The 14,882-nt window shown below is 46.9% G+C and overlaps 1 protein-coding gene across 1 annotated transcript in view; it reads left to right on the top strand.

The window, feature by feature from the left end:
* Positions 1–14,882, top strand: part of LOC135919927 (HHIP-like protein 1) — a 97,674-nt gene that overhangs the window by 14,074 nt on the left and 68,718 nt on the right. The window contains exon 2 of the mRNA XM_065453942.2: positions 8,146–8,285. Within this exon, the coding sequence (XP_065310014.1) occupies positions 8,146–8,285 (140 nt within the window). The remainder of the gene's footprint in view (positions 1–8,145; positions 8,286–14,882) is intronic.

Genomic DNA, 14,882 nt, shown 5'->3' with positions numbered 1-14,882 from the left:
TTCTTTTCTTGTACAAATTTTGTGCATGTTAACTTACTGCTTCATGCTTTTACTATGCTTGAGAAATTCATTGTGTATTTTGTTGTGAAGTGCTTATGCACAATGCCAGCTGTTTTACGGGTGACCGGGACCTTGTCAGGCTCTTGCCTTTTGTCTTGGCGCCCTCTTTTCGTTGAAAAGAAAATAAACTTTCACTTTCACTTTCACTTTCAATTCAGGCATCCTTCTTTCGAAATATATACAAATTTGGACTCTCTCTACTTTTATTTTAGTACAGTGCATGTACATTGTAGGCCGCGGTTGCTTTCTTTCCCCGTCATATTGGAATATGATCTGCTTGTTCGTTCATCCGACCAACCGATATAGTGCTATGAAAGCATATACAGGCTGTGAACTCGAGGGTTGTCTCTTAAAACGTGAAAATAGCGTTATAAAAAAAATAACTGAGACAAGAATTTTTCTGCGTTCTGTTTTCTTTTTCACGTCCTCTCACCAATGTTGAGAAATTTTTCAGCATCTGGGTAGGCTTCAATTATTTATCTAAATACAAGGGACACTTTGAAGTCTAAATTGAATTAGTTGGACTAATTGTGCGATAAACTACTGTAGAATATGCAACTCGCTTAAAACATATTCATGAAAAATAGCGGAAACCAGTAGTGCGTTGCTCTGTGGCTAAGGAACAAGAAAGTTGTAAATGAACTTTCCAGAATTTATTTGCTAACACTTTACTTACGTACTCTACAAGAACTTGCTGAAAATTTTGTTTTGTTTTTCCATCTAAACGATCACGCACAGGCAGTGCAAACCGGCACATCATTGACCGCTGCACATCAGGCAGCCGTGAGAAACAAACGCGTCGTCCGTTACAATGGTACAAAAACTATCAACATGAGCAATGCGTCATAGCCCCCATGAGCAAGTAATAAATACAATGGATCAAATCTTTCGTAATGCAGAGGCTACAAGCACTCATCAAACTGAAGCGTAAATTGCATGCATTTGTCGGAATCACCCATACAACGTACAGAAACGACGATTGCTTGACGCCCCGTGGTGGCGAAAAAAAAAAGAAAGGAAACTGAACGACATGTCCCTAATTCCTGGGTATGCCGCCACCGCGGGAGAGCTGAGGAAAGGAAAGGAGATACGCAAGCGCTTGGAACGCCGACAAAGAACGTAGACAGGGCCGACGTAGGTCAAAGTGTGGCATCTGGTACGGGTTGTAGCTGGATCTAAGATATTAAACCTATTTTTGCAAGTTGGCGGAGCGCTTAAAGCCTGCTTCACCACCGCCGTGGGTGGGCCCGGTATTGCACTATCGTGGGGATCGGCCCACGTATGGGGAGAAATTTTCGATCTGCACGGTTAGATAGACGTGCGCAATTCTTTACAGAACTTATAGCCACGTACAGCTTCGCTGTAAAAAAAAAAGAGAAAGACATTGTAACACGTGCGGCATACTCAGAGAGGTCCGTGTTTTAGACCATCTATGGATTCCTTCGCGGCTGTTGCCAAAGATAATCGCGATGTCGCGCAATTGCGTGAAGGCAACGTACACGGTATTAATTTTCGGTGGAGGTCGACATAGGACTTTCGCGCTAAAAATACTGGAAACCTTCAGAGTGCCCTAAATAACGTAATGTACTAGTTTTTCTACAACCCGTATCGGTTTACTCGAGTTTACAAGAGGTTACTCTGTCATGAAGCTTAGTTTGGTCACTTGGGAGCATGGCACTATACGTCGTCTTGACATTCGCCCCTGTGCTGACACTCGTTGTGAGGGCCGATGTATCAGCACAGCAGGCGACGGAGTGAGGTCAGAACCTCTCAGTGACCTTCTGCGTCATGACGTCACGTCACAGTAGAAACGAGAGTGGCTCTAGAAAAGGTATTGCTTACAATTATTTAGGGCACGCCGAGGTTCGCCGGCGTACACTACGGTGGTCGAAAGTACCACGCCGGCACGGCTTTCTCAGCGTTCTCCCCGGGCTATCGGACTGAGGCCCGGCAGCGGATCAATACAGGCTGATGACGGCGAGGCACAAGTTATGCGCTGCGACGCGTCCTCGTAACGAGCTCTGCGGCGCGCCATTTCCTGCGGAAGAATACGATGCGGGCTCGTTAATTTCGACACGCGTCTTCGCTGTGCGTTTCACCTGTTGCAAGGGTCGATCGGCCTTTTGTTATGCGGGGCCATCTCCAGCTGCCCTTCATGATGTGTCGCCCGAGCTGCGCTTTCCTAGGGCGCTGCTCCGACCGTAGCCTTTTTCCTTGATCCGTGCGACTGCTCCTATTGAAGAACGCCAAACTTCATCGCGACGGTTATGGTAAAGGCCAAATGAAACGGAGAACTGCCATTTTCTCTTCAGTCAGCTGACCTGAGCAGTACCAGCCTCCTTTGTGGCCTATACTGAAACTCGTGAAATTGGTTTATTCGTACAAGAGGCATTTACATTGCAAGCATGTCGGCGAGGGTCTTATCAGTCGCTCCGTAAGACCATTCGTATGCGGGTGGTAGGCAGTTCTCCTCCTGTGGCTTGTCCGACTGTAATGGAAAATGGTTTGGGGGAGCCCCGCCGTAAAGGCCGTTCCTCTGTCGGTGATGATTACTTCTGTGGCGCCATTCATGTCGCAGCAGAATGCTCCCGACCAAGAATTTCGCAACTTCGGCTGCACTACCTTTCGGCAGAACTTTCGCTTCAGCGAAGCGGGTAAAGTAGTCTGTCGCCACGACGGCCCACTTATTCCCGCATGTTGATGTCGGATAGGGTTCCAACAAATCTATCCCGATCTGCTGAAACGGTCGACAAGCATGTTTGATCAGTAGTCCCGCTGGCCTTGTCGGCGGTGTCTTCCGTCGCTGGCAGTCACGGCATGTCTTCACGTAACGGGTGAAGTCGGCGGCCAGGCGTGGCCAATAATACTTCTCGTGTATCATTCTGAGTGCATGGGAAAACCCGAGGTGTCCGTTGACTGATCGTCGTGCAGAGCGTGCAGGACTTCTGAACGGAGTGCTGCGGGCACAACGAGAAGGTAGTTTGCACAGGCTGGGTAAAAGTTTCTCTTCACCATAGTACCTCGTGTATGCGTGACGACCGAATCATTTAAGGAGGGAGGGTTAGGCGACCTAGGCGGTAATGCCCGCAAATGTCGTGGTATGTAAGTAATCTGTCTTTGAAGGTGAATGCTGGAGGGAGATTATCGGCGTCTCAACCGTTCCCTAGTCTAGCCTGTGCTCGGTTCGTGAAAGCTCGAGCATTTAGGTGGGCCGCTTCATTGTCGATTAGGACTGCGTGAGTAGGTGTCCAGATTAAACTCAGAAGTTGGGCTGGCGGATTGTGAGATAGAATGGCTAGGGCTGTCCTGCAAACCCTACCCGCTCCGAAGTTGTGTATGGCAGTTTTGGAGTCACTTACTATGACAGAGTAATTGGGTATTGTTGCGGCGAGTGACACCGCCGCCTCCTCTGCCTCCTCCTCCGAAGAGGCTTTAATGGGTGCTTCCGTCGCAATACTGCCAGTGGAGTCACCGACTGATATATGGCGAATTTGTGTCCACACGGATACTCTGCGGCATCGACATAGAGCACGTCTTTGTAGTTAAATAACTTCTTCTGCAGGGCTTTAGCTCGTTGTTGCCTTCTATGTTCGTGATGAACAGGGTGCATATTCTTAGGGAGAGGAGGGATATGAAAGTGCTCATGTATAGAGTGGGGAATATTGAGATTCTCATTGGTCATGGGTGCTGGGTCAATACTTAGGGAGTTTAGGATGTGCCTACCTCCGTGTTGTGGGTGTTCGATAAGCGCTGGTATTGAGCGGTCAGGTGGGCTTCTGCGAGCTCACTAAATGTATTCAAGGTACCTGTAGCCAAAAGTCTCTTAGTAGAAGCTCTACTTGGCACTCCAAGGGCAAATTTGTAGAGTCTGCGTATCAGTGAATCAACTTTATCTTCCTCGGCCCCAGTTAAGTGGAGATAGGGAAGGGAGAATGTGATTTTACTGACAGAAAACGCCTGTACCAGTCTTAGCAATTCTGCCTCGCGGAGACCTCCGTGCTTATTGTACACTCTTCCTATTAGCCGTGTGGTGCGACCTACACTGGCAGTAACCGTTTGAAGTGTATACGTATTGAGTCGGTTAGATTGAATGTGCATGCCAAGTACGCGGATTTTGTCTACTACGGGAACTTGCCTCCCGTTAACGTTAATCTGAATGTTTGGCGTAACGCGTTTATTTGCGGATAGAAGTAACAGCTCAGAGTTGGTGGGTGAGCACTCGAGGTTCATGAACCCGGCTCTCGTAGCCACTGCATCTGCAGCCTCTTGTAAGGTATCTTGAATGTAGCCATCCGAGCCACCCTTAATCTATAGGGTAATGTCGTCTGCATATAAAGACTACTGGAGATCAGGTATTTGTGCTAGCTTCCCAGCAATATAACTCATAGCTAGGTTAAATAGAAACGGTGAGAGCACAAATCCCTGAGGAGTACCAAGGCGACCTAGGGTGATAGGGGGCGAAGTTTGATCATTGAGACTTATGACAGCTGTCCGATTGGTAAGAAATTCGCGGATGTAGTCATTCATTTTTCTACCACAGTTAATAACATTCAATTCACGTAAGATAGATCTATGTTGTTGAATGCACCGCGAGGGTCGAGTCCTAAGATGGCTTGGGTGTCTTTACTAAACGTAGGAGTGAGAAGGTCATGCTTAAGCCTTAGCATTGCATCCTGGCAAGAAAGCGACTGGCGAAAGCCAATCATCTCTGGCGGGAATAACTGATTGTCTTCCGCGTATTTATTGAAGCGATTAAGCATGGAACTTATACGGAACCTCACGGCGGCGCCGAAGGCAAGAATGCGCCTGAAGTCTTCATACAATTTGTATTAAAATATTACCTGGGTCAATTACGGTGATAAGAAATTTGGTTATACAACAGCTAGAAAGAAAAGGTCCCGCTGGAAATTCAACTCTGCAGGAAAGTCTCCTTTCTTCACTTGCACTGTCTGCAATGCTAAAGCTGGAAGGAACGAGTGCTGTGCCATAATTGACGAAAGAAAACAAGCAAGAACGAATGAGAACGCCCATATGATGGATTTCGGAGTGATACCCAAATACTGTTCCGAAGTGGCAAGAGCGCTCGTGTTTCTAACGGGCACATCGGTTACTGGCAGCACGCGCAACGCTGCGCCGAACGAAAAACAATCTCCATCGCATCGCTCGAACTCTGGCTACAAGGCCAAGTGAGAGCAGCATTCCAAAACCGAGATAGACAAGTACGCCCGCGTGCCTTGCGAGCTGTTCAACTGCTCGCGCCAGGACGCCGGCAAAAGGGCGCGCCTGTCGATGGATTGACGAGGCTGAGCGATCACATGGCTGCGTGCAGACCCTGCTACACAGATGAAAGGGGCGGTGTAGGACGAGTGGACGTGCCTCCTTGCATCGCTCTCAATCATAAGCGCGAACCAATGCGCACCACGTCCACGGGTCTATTCATTCGTGCCAGGACCACTTCCCGGCTTTCGCTGTATTCATCCGCACTTTGGGTTGGGCTGATCCAAGTTACCTTTGAAGAACAGTCCTGACGCATTTATTCCATAAAGTTAAGATACAACCAAGGGCGGAAAAAAGCTTTAGTACATCAACAGCCTCTTTTTTCCGCCCTCATGAGCAGGAATTAGGATGGATGGATGGATACCATAAGCGTCCCCTTTGGAACGGGGCGGAACGAAGCTTTTGGAACGAAGCTTTTGTACCAAACTTTCCGAACTTTCGGAACTTTCGGAACTTTGTTTTTGTGTACTTCCGTTGTTTGTCGTTTCCCTACTTTCCTTCCACCAATCTTCGAATAACCTCTTACTGATGTCTATTGCGGACATATTTACCTTCCCCCTGCTCTAGCTGAACCCAAGGGCCTCGAGGAGGCCAGATTGCCTAAAAAGCTGTCAAAAACCTCACGGCACCGCGTTGCTCAAGTTCTGAAGCGTCCGTTACGTCACGCAACCATGCATGTTCTACCCAGTGTATGAGAACATTAAGGAACATTTGCCCTCACACCTGCGTGTCACTTTTGTAAATGAAAGATGCCAGTGTGTTACGCGCATGCCTCGCAGATAACGAACCGAACCATTATTGCGCGGGGTTGGTAGGCTCACTCTTTCATTTGATTCGCCCTCGTTCGTTAGAAATGCGAAGATACAATGGAATATACAAATGCTTGATCAAGGGCAAAAAAGTCACTGGAAAGAAAGTTCACTGCACGCACACACAGAACCTCGGAACAAGATATTTAAATATACGTATATGTCTCCAATAAATCTACGTCTCTAAGAAAAAGTCACTGTATATAATGCGTCAAACAAGGCAAATAAACATGTTGCCCAATCACAGGTTCACAATATCCTATATCCCGTCCCCATTCCATCCACTCCCCTCGATGTATCGCGCGCGACGGAAGGCGGCGCACTTGCTCCCCGCTTTTCTCCTTTGCGCATACAAGGCTGAGCCACCATCGTCGGCTCACCCATTCCTACTCCCCCCTACTTTTTCACTCGCACATACAGCATGCGGCGCGCGGTCACGACGTAGACTTCATACGAAACATGAGGGCGACGCTGACAGCAGGAATGCGCCTGGAGTGTAGATATAATTGCTATCGCAATAATATAATAATAGTATCCGGCAACTGAAGCGTGCCGTGGTTGATTACTTTCCGCAAAAGAAGAAGTAACAAGCTGTCACCATGCGATAATTCGCTGCGCCGCAACAATGTATGCTCTTTGCTTTTGTGGGGCGGGGGCACCAAAATGAAAGAAAAACGCAAATGAGAGTATGTTGACCACAATCCAATGCCTACTTTGGCCACTTAATCTGGCTACCGAATGAATATCGAAAAAAAAAAAACGTGAGACGGATGGTCCACCGAGAACCATACGCATATATTACTCGGTATCCTACACCGGCGAGACAAGACTTTCCGGAGAGGTTGCGCTCAAGCGAACGCGGTACAATCCGTCGAGTCTTTAAAGTGATGGCGGTGGGCGACCTTTCTTTCTTTTTCTCGTCTGGTAGCCAGAAGGCGTCCAAAACTCTGCCAGGTGAAAATCCAAAACCAAACGCGCACCGAAGTGCACCGCACAGTGGTCGGGGCAACACGAGAAAAACGCACTCTGGCTGGCTCTGGCAGCCCGCTGGTAGGGTAGCGACAATAAAAAAAATTTAAGAGGCTCAATGTGTCCTCACGAATAAAAGTCAAAGTAGAAGAAATTAATAATAACGTAGTTACTCTGGCTGGCTTTAGTGTCTTGACATGGATGCTTTGGCGTAGGTGAAAAAACAATGTTGCTATTTTTTTATGCGACATGACGGCATAAATGAATCATCACGACGCTTCGTCTCATCGGATCTCACTGCGTGTTTTGTCAACTTCTCTGATAGTGTGCTGATTTGGTTTTTCTCGTTGTATGTTCCGATCTAAGCCTTTAGAAAAGCCAATGCACCTTTGGCGTGAAATGTTTATAACAAAATTTAACCCACAAACTTCCGCAATGGTATCTCTGAAGCACCACTTCGGAAATGTCAATGCACGTTTCGCATCAAAAGTTTGTAAGAACTTCATGCCCATAAGGTTTTGGAATTGAAATCTATGCACTCCGTAGATTCCGCGGCCTCCGCGCGATTCCACGGCGAGCCCGTTCGCCACCAAAACGCCCTTGAAACTTTGTGCTCGGATGGGGCTCCTTGCGTTATGTGACTTCCACCGGTGCGTGGGCGTTGCCGCGAAATCCAGCCCGAGTTCGCAAGGTTCGCGGTCAGATGTCTTTTCGAGCGTGAAAAAGACGTTCTAGACAAAATCCAGAATGATTTCCGGCACCGGGGGTTGCTTTGGTCGACGGTGCATGGACATCACGAAAAAATTTCGGGGGGGGGGTGCTGAAGACCCATACCGCCCCCCCCCCCCCCCCACCTGGCTACGCCCATGGAGTTGGTCGTGTTCGGCCATGTTGGCCATCCCTGTAGATAGTCTCTGTTTGTAAATAGGGCTTCGCTTTCACCTCTTTGACGCCTTAATTGTGACACTATTTCTTTATATGAATGCGCTTTTAAGTGAGCATGGCGTTCCCTGCTTGGCGCAACATGCAGGCGGTGGCAGAGGTGGTTCTGCTGAGGGTGGCGCAGCGCAACCGCCGTTACAACGGGGGCCAGCTGCTGTTCGGGCCAGACCGATTCCTGTACGTCACCACGGGCGACGACGCCAGCAACAGCAGCCACCGCTTCGATCTGTGAGCTAGCAAGCTTCTTCGAGCTGAAAACGGTGCTCCAACATTCGGTCGCTTTGGAGGACGTTTACTGCCACTTCGTTTCCTTAGTCATTTTAGTGGAATTGTGAAGGTAGTGCTGTCTAACACAGCAGCAGAAAACTGCCAGGTGGTATGGTAGCACTGTGTGGTGCTGGTACCAGTGGTACCGACCGCAAGGGAAGCGTTCTCGCATTCGCCCCTTTTCTAGTGAAGAAATCGAACCACTGCACCAGTTTCGATTAGGTTCGTGATACTTAAGAAAAGAAAGCATTTTTTTCTTTTCCCTTTTTCCTCTTTTTCATTTTCATCGCGCCAGTTTAAAGATCCTGTTGTTACCTCGTTCTTGCTGTTCATACTTACTTAGGTATGTACGTCACACATCGGCCATGTCTATACTACAACCTTTTTGCAAAGAGAATTCAGTTGAAAGTTTGCGCTTGTGTTCGTCATATTCCCAGAACTTCCTCTTTCAGTTTGTGTGCAAGAATTATTTATTAAAGAAATTAAGATTGTGTAAATTTATAACGTGTATAGTGAACTTATAACAGAAATTTCTTTAATAAAGATTCTTGAAAATTTCAGCAAACCCCAAAAGAACATTAAACAAAAATAATTCAATTGCAAACTGCACCTAAGAGTATAAGCGTAGATGTAAAATGGACAAAACTGATGCAGTATACACCGATTTGGTATATATCATCAAATGGTTAGTAGGGAAAACAGGGGGAAGGCGGGAGATGGAAATTCAAGACAATGAGCTAAACGAGGACAAGGTGGCTTCCGCTTTCACCTTGTTCTCGAATTGCTCATCATCTCAAATGGTTAGTAGGCATTTTGCAAAACCCTCGTAAGCATATTTACAATTTCACGTAAACTCTGCAATCATATTTATGATTTGTCCACTCTGGCTGCTTCAACAGTTGCTCCTCACAAAAATGCAATATCAGGATTTGGTTCACAGTTAAGATATTGTATATTTCGGGTTTACATTCTTTAGAAGCTTACCCATATTTGGGAAGTCTTGTAATAATGTTGGTGCTATAAATGAAGCTACTGCTTCATAGAATTGTTTGAAATTATTTGCAATACATTTCATACAAATAGGTTCAGCGGTTGTCTCACAAAGGCATTCTTGCATTTTGCATTTATTTGTGTACGGAAATCGGAATTGAACCAAAATAGAGCTTTACTAAATAGAGCCTGGGGCCGGCTGAAAGTGTAATTTGTATATGTATATGTCCCCAGGGCGTGCAAGGGCTAGGACGATGGACGACAGCGAGAATTTTCCGAATCGCTTACATTTATCCGTCTTAGCATTACAAATACTCACAGCTCATTGCAGCCATGGGTTATGGCTTGACGAAAAACAAGACTGTCAGCCTGTCAGTGTCTTTCTGAGGTGCGTGCTCTGCTTTATTGGTGTCTACTGCCATGGACTCCACCCTTCTCCTAAGGAAAGAATATAACCAGGAGCTCTCAAAAGAATGAATCCAGGAATGCAAAATTAAGTCTTGGTCATTATCCAACCGTAACCACTTTTCTAAAGCAAGTTTCGCCTATATACCTGTATAGTAACTTTTCTTATTGCGGTAGAAATTGTAAGGACACTCCAGGTGCCTGTTCGCCGTCGCCGTAGTGTTCCATATAAAGTGCAAGGGCGATAACACTGTCCTTGCGCGCCGTATGCTGTAGGGGCGGGTAAAAGCACGCTAGGGGAGCCGACGACCGCGCCTCAGTCTCGCGCACGCAAAAGAGGGAAGTGGGGAGAAAACGCAAGGCCTTCAGTCGCGCGAAATGCCTCGGGTAGAGGGGAGGGCCAATGTATGAAAGCCTCTAACCCTACAGCTAGAATAGAACTGGCAGAACTTTCGAAGTTAATCAACAAGCGTAAGACAGCTGACATAAGGAAGTACAATATGGATAGAATTGGACATGCTCTCAGGAACGGAGGAAGCCTAAAAGCAGTGAAGAAGAAACTAGGAATTCGTAAGTATCAGATGTATGCGTTAAGAGACAAAGCCGGCAATATCATTACTGATATGGATGAGATAGTTCAAGTGGCTGAGGAGTTCTATAGAGATTTATACGGCACCAGTGGCACCCACGACGATAATGGAAGAGAGAACAGTCTAGAGGAATTCGAAATCCCACAGGTAACGCCGGAACAAGTAAAGAAAGCCTTGGGAGCTATGCAAAGGGGTAAGGCAGCTGGGGAGGATCAGATAACAGCAGATTTGTTGAAGGATGGTGGGCAGATTGTTCTAGAGAAACTGGCCACCCTGTATACGCAATGCCTCATGATATCGAGCTTACCGGAATCTTGGGAAAACGGAAACATAATCCTAATCCATAAGAAAGGGGACGCCAAGGACTTGAAAAATTATAGACCGATAAGCTTACTGTCCGTTGCCTACAAAGTATTTACTAAGGTAATTGCAAATAGAATCAGGAACACTTTAGACTTCCGTCAACCAAAGGGCCAGGCACGATTCCGTAAAGGCTACTCAACAATAGACCATATTCACACTATCAATCAGGTGATAGAGAAATGTGCGGAATATAACCAACCTTTATATATTGCTTTCATTGATTACGAGAAAGCGTTTGATTCAGTCGAAACCTCAGCAGTCATGGAGGCATTACGGAATCAGGGTGTAGACGAGACGTATGTGAAAATACTGAAAGATATCCATGGCGGCTCCACAGCCACCGTAGTCCTCCATAAAGAAAGCAACAAAATCCCAATAAAGAAAGGCGTTAGGCAGGGAGATACAATCTCTTCAATGCTATTCACAGCGTGTTTACAGGAGGTATTCAGAGACCTGGTTTGGGAAGAATTGGGGATAAGAGTTAATGGAGAATATCTTAGTAACTTGCGATTCGCTGATGATATTGCCTTGCTTAGTAACTCAGGGGACCAACTGCAATGCATGCTCACTGACCTGGAGAGGCAAAGCAGAAGAGTGGGTCTAAAAATTTATCTGCAGAAAACTAAAGTAATGTTTAACAGTCTCGGTAGAGAAAAGCAGTTTACGAAAGGTAGTGACGCACTGGAAGTGGTAAGGGAATACATCTACTTAGGACAGATAGTGACTGTGGATCCGGATAATGAGACTGAAATAATCAGAAGAATAAAGGCCAGAATACATAGAGCGAATATGCGACGAATAGTCGGCGTTCGACGCCCGGCGGCGTACGCGCGACGCGCGGCGGCGGAGAAATCGTCGTTCGCCGCCGATCCAGCTGGCGCAGAAAAGTTCGTCGGGCGTCGGCGATACCGGAAGCGGCAAACGAGCGGCGCCCCAAAGTGAGCCAATCAGGTCTCACTATCCGCCCCGACTTCCGACCTGGCTTCCCCGCTTGTCCGTGTATCCCGATCCCGCTCTATCGTTCACGCTGGTCTCGTGCTTTTCGTATTCATGGTATCCAAAGAGGCGCGGCTGGAATTTAACGACAAATTAATTTCGGCTGTTCAGAAGCGTGCCTTCCTGTGGGACATTTCTAAACAAAATGTTACGTGTTTTTAGAGTGCTCCGCAATTCAAAAGCAATAATAGTTGTCGTTAAAGTTTTTTTGTTTGTCATGTGTTTCACTACAGCGCTTTTGCCTCGTCTAGCCACACTGATAACAACGCAGCGGCTCGCCGGCGGCGGCCGCCGTGTCTTCGCTCCATGTAGCGCAGCCCGACGAACATACGGTGTCGCGCCGCGGCTGATTTTCCGCCGCCCGAACTTCGTCGTGAAAGTTCGCTCCATGTATTCTGGCCTTAAGAATGGGCTGGGGTGCGTTTGGCAGGGATTCTCAGTTCATGAGCAGCAGGTTGCCATTATCCCTCAAGAGAAAAGTTTATAACAGCTGTGTCTTACCAGTACTCACGTACGGGGCAGAAACCTGAAGGCTTAAGAAAAGGGTTCTATACTTAAATTGAGGACGACGCAACGAGCTATGGAAAGAAGAATGATGGGTGTAACGTTAAGGGATAAGAAGAGAGCAGAGTGGGTGAGGGAACAAACGCGAGTTAATGACATCTTAGTTGAAATCAAGAAAAAGAAATGGAGATGGGCAGGGCATGTAATGCGGAGGGAAGATAACCGATGGTCATTAAGGGTTACGGACTGGATTCCAAGGGAAGGGAAGCGCAGCAGGGGGCGGCAGAAAGTTAGGTGGGCAGATGAGATTAAGACGTTTGCAGGGACAACATGGCCACAATTAGCACGTGACCGGGGTATTGGAGAAGTATAGGAGAGGCCTTTGTCCTGCAGTTGGCGTAACCAGGCTGATGATGAGGATGAGAGGGGAGGGAGGGTGCGCGGCTTTGTACACCTACTGCGTCCGAGGGGCGCCAACATTGGCGGCTCAACCTCGTGAGTGAAAGAGGCGGGGCATCCTGCGTCGCGCGCATGGCGCCGGGAGAGGGCGTCGTGTTCTCCGCCGGCAACTGCGTGGATGTGCATGCGCGCCTTGTCTTGAGGTCGATCTGCGCCGGCGGCTGCTTATAGGTGCGACGGTGGCTCATACTTTTGAGCGTGCTGCGTTCTCGCCGTTCAGTAGGCGTTGAAGCGATACACAGCATGAAGGTCCCATCGCTCGCTGCTGCTGCCGCGCTTCGTCACGCCAGCGTTTTGACAACGAGTGTCCGCGGTCATCGAATGTGATGTGGTCATGTTTGCCTATGCGCGCTGACGCCATGCTTGTTAATTGAGATAGTAAACGAATGCCCGCAACTTTATGCGGCCGATAAAGCTGCCGTACTTACTGCGTGAAGCTGTCGAGGTATTCGCTATGGCGATCGATGGTTCGCGTTTCGGGCGAAACTGCAACTTTTTATTTCTTCGCCGATTTTAGGAGTGTTTAAATCGCATTGTACGCGAGTACGTACGAACACGTTGGAGTATACGATGAGTTGCGCATATAAAGCGAACCCACTTGACCCGTCGTTGCGAACGAATGACCTTGCTGTCCACAATTTTTTTTTTCGATTTTAGTATCGCTTGTGGTCCCGAGCACTAATTTGCCCAAAAGGAGGTTCACCAACTTGGAAAGAGAAGACACCACAAGAAGAAGGGAGAGGCAGAGGAAAAAGAAAGAAATGAGTTGGCCTGGAATCCAAGCCGCGTCACAAGTGTAAATCCTAAATCGCACTTTTCGCGGTGTGTAGTTTTGCATCCTCACAACCATGGGATAATAATCAGCTTTGAAATATTTTTACTACGAACATATATTAGTGTGACTAGAAGCGCTCCAATACGTTATATTGCTACGTTGTAGTGACGGTGGAAAACACAGTAGTGAAAACTGTGAATCAAGAAACCAATTCTTAATAGGACGAACCATATGCCCCCTAAAGAAAGTGCAACAAAACAGACTGGTGGACTAATTGGTATTGCGTGTTAATATTTTTAGCGCAATGAAACGCACGACACGAGAGAAGGCACACAGGACACAGCGCTATAAACAACTGATGCTTTATTCCACTTGGTCGCAGTATATATAGCACCGTACAATAAAATACAGCAAGGGTGTGTAAATTTACCACAGCATCACAGATCGCCTAACAGCCTAAAAATTCACCGCTACCGTGACAAGAACAGTATCTCATTCCCTGACAACGCGACAAATTCAGGCGATCTGTGATGCTGTGGTAAATTTACACTCCCTGTCTGCCTTTTATTGTACGGTGCTATATATACTGCGACTAAGTGCAATAAAGCATCAGTCGTTAGCAGCGCTGTGTCCTGCATGCCTACTCTCGTGTCGTACGTTTTTTTGGGCTAAAAATATTAAGATGTATTAAAGTAAGTGGCACTCAAATCACAACGATAGCGGCGAGCACAGTCGGTGATCATCGAAATCTGATCAGCGGGCCAAGCGCGTCGGTTTTTTTACATGACAAGTCGAAGGTTCCAGCATAGAGAAAGAAATTAATCAAGAGCGGACACTCGGCGAAAACTGGCAACAAGAACTACATCATGCTAGTATTCACATGAGCCGTTAGATTTATGTATTTATTTATTTATTTCGAATGCTTTCGTGGCCCGAAGGCATTGCAGAAAGGAGTGGTAGGTACACACACAAAAGAAATACACAATTATACAATAATAAGTTTTAAGGAACGGCCGAAAATACAGTGGTCTTGAAGTCGACAACGACAGAAATGGTAAGGATGGAGAGAGGAAGGTCGTTCCAGTCGGCACTGGTCTTGGGAGAAAAGAACGATGACACATTTTTATTCTAAGAAATGGAACACCAACTTTAAACATATGATCGAAGCGGGATGAAATGTATGAAGGATGGACAATAAGATGATCCTTTAATAGTGGGTTATGGTGATACATATAGTGGAAAAGACACAGTATGAAACATTTACGGCGCATTGAAAGGTCCGGTAAGGCAAGTGTGTTTTTCATGGAGGTAATGCTGGCATACCGGGAATAGTTAAGATGAAACATGCTGCGCGATTTTAGATGGATTCTAGTGTGTTTATCTGTGTAATTTGATAGGGATCCCATACTATGAATACATATTCGAACTTTGGCCGCAACAATGCCTTGTAGAAGGTTAGCTTCATTGGCAGAGACG

The sequence above is a fragment of the Dermacentor albipictus genome, chromosome 3, assembly GCF_038994185.2.
Source record: "Dermacentor albipictus isolate Rhodes 1998 colony chromosome 3, USDA_Dalb.pri_finalv2, whole genome shotgun sequence".
Lineage (NCBI taxonomy): Eukaryota > Metazoa > Arthropoda > Arachnida > Ixodida > Ixodidae > Dermacentor > Dermacentor albipictus.
The sequence above is the reverse complement of the archived record's forward strand: the minus strand, read 5'-3'. Positions and strand labels throughout refer to the sequence as shown.